The sequence below is a fragment of the Manihot esculenta genome, chromosome 9 (assembly GCF_001659605.2).
Source record: "Manihot esculenta cultivar AM560-2 chromosome 9, M.esculenta_v8, whole genome shotgun sequence".
Classification (NCBI taxonomy): domain Eukaryota; kingdom Viridiplantae; phylum Streptophyta; class Magnoliopsida; order Malpighiales; family Euphorbiaceae; genus Manihot; species Manihot esculenta.
In genome coordinates this window covers 28934193-28945871 of record NC_035169.2, presented here as the reverse complement: position 1 = coordinate 28945871, position 11679 = coordinate 28934193, and the positions used below count along the sequence as shown (strand labels likewise).

The following is an 11679-nucleotide window of genomic DNA, read 5'->3' as shown; positions in this document are numbered from 1 at the left end:
CGAGCTGAACTATCCAACACACGATCTTGAGATGGCAGCTGTTATCTTTGCACTCAAGATGTGGAGGCATTACCTCTATGGGGTGAAATGTGAGATCTTTACAGATCATAAGAGCCTACAGCACATCCTGAGTCAGAGGGAGTTAAATTTGAGGCAGAGACGGTGGGTGGAATTGCTTAGTGATTATGATTGCAAGATCCAGTATCATCCGGGAAAGGCAAATGTGGTAGCCGATGCCTTGAGCCGGAAATCATTAGGCAGTTTATCCCACATTACAGCAGAAAGGAGGCCGGTGGTGAAGGACTTCTACAGGTTAGTTGAGGAAGGGCTACAGTTAGAGTTAACTGGTACAGGTGCTTTGATTGCACAGATGAAAGTTACACCCGTGTTTCTGGAGCAGGTGGCTCAGAAACAACATGAGGATCCAGAGTTGGTCAAGATTGCCAGGACTGTTCAGTCAGGCAAGAGCGAAGAGTTCAGATTCGATGACCAAGGGATTCTCCGCTACGGGCATAGACTATGTGTACCAGACGACATCAGTTTGAAAGGAGACATTATGAGGGAAGCTCATAATGCGAGATATAGCATTCACCCTGGAGCCACCAAGATGTATCAAGATCTGAAGCGAGTGTATTGGTGGCCAGCAATGAAGAGAGAAGTGGCACAGTTTGTGTCAGCCTGCGAGATATGTCAAAGGGTGAAGCTAGAGCACCAGAAGCCGGCTGGAATGCTTAACCCACTGCCGATTCCAGAATGGAAATGGGAGAACATAGCCATGGATTTTGTAGTGGGGTTACCGGCGACGTCCAACAGACTAGACTCCATATGGGTGATTGTGGATAGACTAACTAAATCTGCTCACTTCATTCCTGTCAGGAGTGGCTACTCTGTGGACAAGTTAGCGCAGGTATATGTTGAGGAAGTTGTGAGGTTACATGGGGCTCCTGTTTCTATAGTGTCTGATAGAGGACCCCAGTTTACCTCCCGGTTTTGGCGAAGTCTGCAAGAGGCTATGGGCACAAGATTAGACTTCAGCACTGCTTTCCATCCACAGACTGACGGACAGTCAGAGAGGACCATCCAGACCATAGAAGATATGCTTCGAATGTGTGTGCTAGATTTTGGCGGATCTTGGAGGCAGCATCTACCGTTAGTGGAGTTTGCCTACAACAATAGTCATCATGCTAGCATAGGGATGGCCCCATATGAAGCTCTGTATGGGAGGAAGTGCAGGTCACCAGTTTGTTGGGAAGAGGTTGGAGAAAGGTCCCTAGCAGGGCCTGAGTTAGTCGAGATCACGAACAGGGTGGTGCCCATCATCAGAGAGAGGCTCAAGACTGCTGTTAGTCGGCAGAAGAGCTATGCAGACGTTCGCAGAAAGCACATAGAGTTTGAGGAGGGGGATCTGGTCTTGTTGAAGGTGTCTCCAATGAAAGGGGTGGTTCGTTTTGGGAGGAAAGGTAAGCTGGCTCCACGGTACATTGGACCTTTTGAGATTTTGCAGAAGGTCGGAAATGTGTCGTATAAGCTTGATTTGCCTATGTCTATGGAAAGAATCCATCCAGTCTTCCATGTTTCGATGCTAAGGAAGTTTGTGTCAGATCCGAGTAAGGTTCTCAGCGAACCAGATGTGGAGATCCTAGGTGATCTCACGTATGTCGAACAACCAGTGCGGATCATTGACACCCAGATCAGAAAGCTAAGGAACAAGGAGATCCCGATGGTGAAAGTCCTCTGGAACCACCATAACATAGAAGAGTGCACCTGGGAGACACGGGAGTCTATGCTCCAACAGTACCCCCATCTCTTTTGAGGTTAGTGTTAGCTTCTTTTGTTCTTTATGTGCTTTATGTTATGTTTTTACTCTGTTTTGAGTTAGAGAGGAACATTCGGGGACGAATGTTCTTAAGGAGGGGAGAATGTAATACCCGGCTAGACCCCGGTATCGGAATTCCTACGTTCCGGCGGATTTTCCGTTGGAAGTCGGGATTCGAGGATGTCGGAGCTTGCCCTCAGGGTATAAGAAAGGTTTTTAAGCTGTTTTTTAAGTGTTTTTATCATGTTTGCATGTTTTGAGTTAAGAAAATTGAGTTTTGAAATGAAAAGGCCAAGGGGACAAAAGCCAGGTTCGGCCGCCGAAGGTGAAGTTCGGCCGCCGAAAGTTGCATGGTTTCGCATGCACGTTAGGCCGCCGAAGGAAGAGTCGGTTGGCCACTACAAAAGCCCTTTTGCCCGAGACTTGAGTGTTAAACACTCTGTTTTTGGGTCAAAGGTAGGTTCAAGCTCTCCTTGGTGTGATTTCTCATGTTTTCCTCAACTCTTGCATGTTTTAACTTGCTTTGAGCTTTGTTTTAGAGATTTGAGCAAAAGGAAGCAAAGTTGAGCACTTGGAGAGTTTGATTGAGTTTTCTCCTATCTCCAAGCTTGGATCATCAATCCTCTAGTTCTTCAAGAGGTAAGCATGGATCCTCACCTCCCCTTATGGTTAAAGCAAGTGTTAGAAGTTTTGGAGAGGTTTATGGCATGTTTTGGGGTATAAGCATGAGTTTGAGCATATGTGGCTCATATGCGTTTTGTTGTTGTTTTTGGGGCTTGAACTAGTTTTTAGGCCTCTATATGCTTGAGTTATGTGATATGTGAGTTGAGAAGTGTTGGTATGCATGTTATGGGTGTTTGATAGGAGTTTGGAGGCTGAGAGCATGAGTTGTGCTCGGATTCTGCCTTTCTGGAGAATCCAGGTTCGGCCGCCGAAGCAAGGTTCGGCCGCCGAACCCCTTGTGGAGGCAGTTTCGGCTGCCAAACCTTGCCCCCGAAAGCTAGGCTTTTGGGTGAGAAAGGGGCTTTCGGCCGCCGAAAGAGGGAGTTCGGCCGCCGAAAGTGCATGAGTTTCGTCTCTGGACGAGACTTTCGGCCGCCGAAGGTGCCGCCGAACATGCATGAGTTTCGTCTCTGGAGGGAGGTTTCGGCCGCCGAACCAGCCGCCGAAAGTGCCCAGTCCAGCCTTCTTTTGCCCATGTTTCCATGCATGCCTATGATGTTTTAGAGGGGTTTTGGGGAGATAGTAGGAGTTATGTTTAAGTAAGTTTGGTCCTCATTTGAGTCCACCTGTGTAGGTACGGACCCGAGAGACCAAGGAGGCCCACAGAGTTAGAGTTACAGAGACTGCTCAGCAGTTGACAGAGGTGAGTGGAACAGAACTTTCTTTTAAAAGTTAAGAACTGTTTTAGCATGATTCATGCATCATTAATGCCATGTTTATGTAGGATGCTTTGCATTAGTATTCACCAAGTTGATGCATTGCATTATTACTTGTATATGTGGATTGGACCGAGGCGATCTCAATAGCCCATAAGTCTGTCATTATAGTATGTCCTGTGTGAGCTCCTTTGGGGCCGGGCATGTACCTTGGATGAGTCCTGTGAGAGCCCTTATAGGGTCGGGCACCATGAGTAGTTAGTGAAAGACCTGTGTGAGCTCCTTTGGGGGCCGGGCACTGACAGAGGGAGTTTTGGGATCATGTCCAATCCGAGATGTGAAATGTTTGTGCAGTGATGCATCATATGATAGCATGTTTTCAATGTGATGTTTTTATATAGATTCCGCTCACTGGGCTTTAGTAGCTCATCCCTCTCCCTAACCCCATTTTTCAGGGCCTCAGAGAAGAGAAAGAGAAAGAGATAGCAAGGGTAAAAGGCATATGTAATAGTACAGAATAGTGGACATGATAATGATGTACAATACAGAGTTTATGTAATGTAGAGAAATGATGTAATAGTAGGTTATGTACTGAGTTATAGAATTGTGCTTGGCCCTAGTGTATGTTTATCCCTTTGCACATGATCATTTTATGTTTATGTTTTATGAGTGAGATACTGTTGTTATGAGAGCTAGGCTTGGTGCATGGTAGTATTTCTATCTCTGTAGTTACTGTATGGTACCATAGCAGGTATCACTCTTCGAGTGCATACAGACAGAGCATGCATAGCCCAGGCTTAGTTGATGAGAAAAGTTTCAAGAAAAGAAAAGATATTCAAGCAAAGAAAAAAAAGAGAAGAGTAAGTAACAGTTTTAAGCTTAAGTATGATCATGTATGGGTTTTAGCAGGTACACAGAGTTGACAGTAGGCTTACTACGGGTCCCGGCGGCCTTAAGCCGATCTGGATCCTAGTGCCGGTGATGGTCCGGTATGCGGGCTGTTACACAAGCAATGGGTTGTAGTAAATTTTTTGCTTCATTGTGTTGTTGGACAATAGGCCTACATGCACAACTAGTGAGAAGAGCCAATGGAGGACCATCAAAAGATTGGAAATAGAGATATAGATACTCGACAATGATTTAGATGCAACAAAGAACAAGTACCACTTGGATACTGGACATGCTTAAGACAATACATTGTGGGAATGCTTTCAAAGGAAGAGGAAGAAACAGACACGAAGTAGAGCCTAACATTCAAAGAAAATGCCTGATTTGTTTGTGATCCATCACATATAGATAAACTGATTTGTGAAAAAAAAAAGGAGAAATCTGAGTTGATACAGGTAGAAAAGGGATTATTTTTGGGGTCTGCTTGGGACTTGGTCCATGAGGATATCACATGGTCTGGTCTCCCAATCACTGCGCTATAGGGGACCTAAGGATGAGCAACAGAGATCAACATCAAGCCCTACAGCTGCAGGGACAAACCAATGCAGGAGAAACTAAAGATTGGAGATGAACAGTAAATTAATGCTGATATAGATGCTCAATTGTGTGAACCCTCCTAGATTGGAACATATTTTGTAGGTCAGGGAGACACTTGGGACATCTGATTCAGTTTCTTGTGCATACATATATAATGAAGGGAAGACATGAAGTATTTTATAATTTCAGGAGGAGAAAACGACTCAAAATTTTCAAAACATTTGTAAGTTAGGAACAAATGAAATCCTGAAACTAAGGACTAGTACTTGGTTTTGGAGCAGTTAGACAGTTGAAGTTCATAGGACTAACCATTGTTATTTCTTAACCCCTGAGATTGGTGCAACCCCACATGCCTTTTTTGACCTATTAAATCTCAGAAAATCAAGTTACTTCCTACAATGAAAAGTTAGAAATGGGAGTGCTAAACGATATCTGTTCTGTAGTTTTAGAAAGAGTAAGAATGTTGTAAAACAGTAAGCCTAAAGCTTAGGCATCTGTTAACTCAAGAATTGTCTTCCACAAAATTGTTAACTCAAGAATTATTGTTCAAGAAAAGTTTAATTTATCATTTTTGAACTTCAGAACAGTAAAGGCTTAACGCAGACAACAAATCCAGAATAACAAGAATTGCCATTCAGCTCTATTAGGCACCAAGTCAGCAGCAATATCCTAAGCTTGTAAATCTTTTGATATCACTTCTTCCACGTCAATTTGTTTTTCTCATTTTGTTACTGGTTTCCAAATCAAGGGAACAGATAACAATTCCAGAATAGAATAGATAATCATAAATCCAGAGAAGAACATAACATACAAATCGTAGGGGAATCAATCCAGAATAACAAATCCAAAACACGAGCAGATCTTGTTTTTTTTTTTGGGGGGAAATCCAAAACAAAGTAGAATAACAAATCCAAAACACGAGCATAATAACAAATCCAAAATAACAAAAGTAAATCTTAAAGAATGAAAATAGAGTACCTGGAGAATGGAAAATGCAGATCTTGAAGAAGAGATTAATAAACGAGCAGTAGATGCGATGTACTGACGGGAGGGGAGGGACGACAACAGTGCCTTCAGGAGGGAAGCTGGGATGTACCGACGATGATGGAGGGAAGCTGGGATGTACCGACGATGATAGAGAAGCTAGGATGTACCGATGACGATGATAAATTTGGGTGATGTACCGACGACGATCAATTTGGGCAACGATGTCAATGGGTCCAAGAGGGAAGCTGAGATTGATGGGGAGAGAATCAGGGATTTTGGGGAGAGAATTAGGGATTTTGTTAATGAAACCTCAGAAATGTGAATAACGGGAGGGAGAGAGGGAAATCCTCAAATTAGTAATTTTAGGTTAGTAACGGATCTAATCCATTACTAACTGATAAGTTAGCAACAGATATTACAATCCGTTACTAAAATACGTAAACAAATTGCATTTCAGTAACGGATTTGGATATCCGTTACTATACAATGAAAATCAAAACCATTTAGTAACGGATTAGTATCCGTTATAAAAATTAGTAACAAATTAGTAACGGATTTAGTAATCCGTTACTAATTTATTTCCTACACTAATATCCGTAACTAATCCATTATTATTTAGAAACCGATATTATCCATTACTGATCCGCTTTTATCTTGTAGTGAGTATTGTCATTATTAATAAATCAGTCGCTACATTTTCATAAATCTATTAGAATGCCTTTATTTTTAATCAAATCTATTATAACGTTTTATTTTTTTCTCCGTCAATGAAATAGTCCATCCTCCACCTCCTCCTTTTAAAAAAAAATATAAAAAAAAATCGCCTCCTCCTCTTTACAGAAAAAGAAGTAAAAGGAACCGAAAAAGAAGGAGAAGAAGAAAGAGAATAATTTAGTTATTTGCTATATTTTTATCAGTGAAAATAAACGAAAAAATTATTAATTTAACGGAGAAAAAAATAAACATATTTTAATAGATTTCTCAAAATTAAAAGGTTAATTTGTTAATAATAACAATATTCGGTGGTTAAATAGTAAATATTATATTAATTCAAGAGTAAGATATGTGAAAATAAAAATTTTATTCATTTAAGTTTTAAATTAATCAAGTGAATAGTAATTTAATGTATATGATACATTAAACTTACCCCCAATTTTATAAATTATTTAAGTTTATATTATTCCACGTTGATTGTGGGTTTAGCAGAATACGAATTTGACAGGTTAAATGAGTTAAAAATCACCGCCTCTATCATGAATATAAAACAACATAGCGATAGAGACTCAGGATTTTAAATTCACGTGAGAGAAATTATAGAAAAGGAAAATTGTTTACGTAACTCATTTTGTATTTTATTTTATATATAAAAATAAATAAACAACCTGATTACAACTATTAATACAAAAGCAAGCTATGTCTTAGTTTTAGTGCCTTGTTTTTATTATGCCTTCTGATAGGCGTTGAGGTATGACGTCGTTTTATCTGTGGCTGTAATCCTTGGATGCATGCTTCCTGCATTTAACATATGATTTTAATAACTTCTTTTTAATAAATATATATATTTATATATGTGATACGATATAATATTCGTTCAAAATATAGTGTGAACTGTAATTATACGACTGAATCACGTGATAATATCTCACAGAATTATGACACTTAGTTATGAAAAAAAAAAATCAAACGTCGTAATACTCAATACTACAACAACATAAGAATCGCTCTTTTCTAAATTGGTCGAATCTCTCATTACACAATTTACCATCAACGGATAGAATCTAAAAGATTTTCGTCATACATATAATCGCGAGATCTCTTATCTATTAACTGATACAGATTAAATTTCCAAGATATTCGATTATTAATTCAATTTACAATATAAAGTATATACAAAATTCAAAATAGGCATTTTTATACCGTTATTATAAACTCAAAATATCTATTATATTCGGTCTGTTTAGTAAGCCACTGATTTGAATTTTAAAGTAGTTGCTCACCTCTTTTATTTTTTAAATTGACCAACCTCATTTCAATTTATTTTTTTACATTTAACGTATGCTTGTAATAATTTTTTTAATAAATGTATACGTACATATGTATATATAATAATATTACAATAATAATATATTTAATATATAAATTTATAAAATTATCATAATTAATTATAAATTAATCAATATTAATAGTCGATAATATAAAAAAGAATATAAAAATTGATAATTGTATTTTAAAATTTATTAATTATACTATGAATTTTTATAAATTAATAAAATTATGTGAGAATAATTTTATTATTTTATAAAAAATTAAAGTTTTATCTGTAAAATTTCAAGTATAAATAAGAATCAGGCAAACTATTTTTATTTATTTTGATAAATTATCAATTATATTTTTTAATTGTTAATATTTTTTTAAAAATTAATTATTATAATTTTTATAAATTTAAATATACTATAAATTATAATTTTAATTTAGATATTTAATTGACTAATCTGAAATAATAGAGTATATACTTAACCAGCATTATTATGCATTTGTCGTATTTTGGAAACACAGAGAGAGAGAAGATGGCGGAGAGGAATACATACAAAGAAGAGGAAGTGGGAATGAATGGGTGAGAGATTGAAAGAGAAAGTGTATAGTTGAGACTAATTTTTTAAAAATAAAAAAATAAAAATTGAGATGTGATGAGTGTAATTGAGTGCAAAAGTTGTTTAAGAAGGAGTATAGCTATTGGATATAATTAAAAAGGTTGAAAAGGATATTTGACCTTTATAATGAAAACCAAAAATGATTAGTTTATCTTTTAAGTAAAGTAATGCCAATTTGAAGCCACCTTTTCTGATTCAAATTATTTGTCTTCCTATATCCGCAGACTTCACACTTAATTTACTGTCTCAGTTGCTTCCCCAATTCAACCTTTTCTGCCAAGATAATCATTTTTTTTTTAAGGAATTGAATGAATGAAGCCTCGAATTTTAATCTACTAAGTGAAAATAATATGACTTTAGTGATTAAATTAAGTTAGACTAAATTCTTTAAATATATTTTCTAAATCATTTTAATTATCAATTTTAAACTCTTTTTTTCTCATCTGAATTTGATATATATATAAATTCTTTAAACAGAGGATGTTATTTTTCACCTTTTAAAATTTTTATTGAAATTTCTATCTATAAAGTTGTTAATAAATTTTATTCTCAAATTAAAATTAAATAATAAAAATATGTTATTTTATTAAAAAACATTTTTTACGTAAAAAACTTTTAATAAAAATATCTTTTATGAAAAATATTTTTTAAATATAAATTTTTTTTTAAAAAAAATAGAGTAATGGATCAACAGTAGGCCAAGGGGAGCCATGACCTCTAAAACTTTTTAAATTATCTAACTGTTTAAGTAATTTTCCTTCAATTTTAAATAAATAAAAAATATTTTTAAATTTTTAAATTTTTAGATAATTTATTAATTTATTTCTATTTAAAAATTATACTATTAATCTATATTAAATATTTATATTTTTAATTTATATAATTTTAAATATATATATTATTTAGTACCTATAAATTTAAATATTCATACTATTTAATTTTTTTTTATCAAAGTCTAAATAAATTTATTAATAATTTTTTAATAAATTATTAAATAATTTAATTTTATAAAATGAATTAATAAATTTTTAAAATGTGAATACTTGATATTCGTAAATAAAATTGCAATGTTAAATATTATTTTTATAGCAATAAACTACTCCATTCTATTTCAATCCAAAAAATTTACTTTTAATTTTTATATTTCAACTTCAAATATACTAATATTTTTTTATTTTAAAAATATTTATAAGCTAAATTATTCATATTTATTTTTATAATCACTTTTTAATAATAATTAATAATTATTATTTTTATTTATGTGATTGAAATTATATATTAAATTATTTAAATTTATGAAAAATAAATTTTAAACTTTTAAGAAAAATATTATAAATAATGATTAGATTATTTAATATTTTCATAAATTATTTAGAAATAAAAAAAATAAATCTAAATGAGTTTATGAGTTGAATTAACTTTTTTTTATAAATAAATCATAAATATAGATAAAATTAAATAGTATTTACGTGGGTAATATGTTAAACTATTAAAAAAATAAATGAAAAAAATTCATTCAACTTGTAAAATTTTTTCCAGTTATTTTGACTTTCAATTTGAAAATTTTGTCCTTAATATCTATATTAACAAATAAATTTTTTAAAATAAATAAAATGAAAGGTTTTGCTGAAAAAATGAAATTGGACTCCATAACTTAAACTTTTTGATCTGTCACTGGTTTTAACCTCTATTTATAGAAAATAATTTATATTTAAAAAATATTTTCTATAAAAAATATTTTCTGTAGAAAATATTTTTAAACTAACTTATTTTTATTACTTAATTTTAATTTAAAAAATAAAATTTATTAATAAATTTATATATAAATGTTATAATAAAAATTTACGGAAAATAACTTTTTCTATTTAGAAGAGAATGTCTTTTTTTTAAATGATTTTTTTGCCACTAAAAATAATAATTAAGGACTAAACTGAAAACACTAAAAATAAGCACATAGATAGAGTTTAGGCTTAATGTACAACATGCTTTCTTGCCAAGAAACATGCATAAACATCATTAATTTCTTCTTCTTCTTCCAATTTTTTGAGAAATAAACATTAATTTTCTCAAACATTACTTACAAATCAGTATTTACACAAATCTAAGCTTAACTTTTTCTATTACATTGACGATTTTTATCAAATTATTGTAACTACAAATATAAAAGCATGCGTTCCCCTTTGGTCTTCCACATGCTTCTTTTCTTCCACGCTAATTCACATAATCCACACAAGCATGCATAGCCCTTCGGCTCTTCACACGCTTATTAATCAACCTTCAAATATAAAGCTCATGAAAATCATAAACTTACTACGTATATTATACACAGAGTTCTCACGCCACCTTCTGTTTAATTTCTTCTTCACTCATACGTGATGATCATGCAGCCATGCGCCGAGAAGTCAACCGGCAGAGTGGGGATTGAGCTCCGGTGGATACAAGAATTTGAGTAGTAGAAGCGGAAGATGTTGAAGTAGTGGTGGAGAAGCCATAATCCGATCCAAAAAGTAGTATCTCCGACGCCTGAAAACGGCCTGAATCGCCTGGAAGTCGCATGTAGGAAGATGAAGGTGAATCGTTCAGCCATGAACCTAGTGGTCCTTCGTTGCCGTTTTTGTATTGCATTATGGCTCTGTACACGAAAGGAATAAGACCCTCCATTATTATTTTCTCAGAGAAAAAGAGAGAGAAAGAAAATTGAGACTTGGACTTTTGAGGCTGTGATGGGTGGAAATTGAGGGGTGAGGGAGGCCGGAGAGATTGGTTTAAAAGGAGAAGAGAGAGGTGATGACGTGGAGTAAAGTATTGGAGTCCAGCTCTTCACGCTAAGCCACGCAAGACTTGCAATAGAAACCCACACGAAGACCTTGAAAAACACTACATGAAAGCTCTGTCTAAACTTACATCCACAGCCAACAGCTAGGGCAGCTGGCCATTGATAATCCATATCTTCCTTTCATTTGTTTTTCTCTCATAAAAAAATTATTATTTATTACTTATATTATAAAAAAATTTATTAATTATAACAGGCACATATATTTTAAATTTATAAAAAAAATTATTAATTAATTCTTTATATATTTACGGTTAATTTTTAATAAAAAATTAATTATTAAATTTTTTAAAATATTAAAAATATTTAATGTATTTTTAAAAAATAAAAATCAATGAAACTAAATAATAAATTTTCCATTTATCTTATTACATCTTACCAAATCTCACTAAAGAATCTCTTTTTTATGTCTATTTTTTAATATTCTTTTGATGGTTTTGTTAGGTTTGTGTGAGCTTTTGTAATTTGGTTGGTTGGTTTGCGATTTTGTAGTATTTCTTTTTTAAGACATTCGACCATTCATTTCTT

The 11679-nt window shown here is 33.9% G+C and overlaps 1 protein-coding gene across 1 annotated transcript; it reads right to left on the bottom strand.

Moving 5' to 3' along the window:
• Window positions 1–10304: 10304 nt before the first annotated feature.
• Window positions 10305–11067, bottom strand: LOC110623442. The gene has a single exon (XM_021768388.2). It carries the CDS (start codon window positions 10977–10979, stop codon window positions 10698–10700), a length of 282 nt encoding a protein of 93 aa, XP_021624080.1. The 5' UTR covers window positions 10980–11067; the 3' UTR covers window positions 10305–10697.
• Between the last annotated feature and the right edge of the window lie 612 nt (window positions 11068–11679).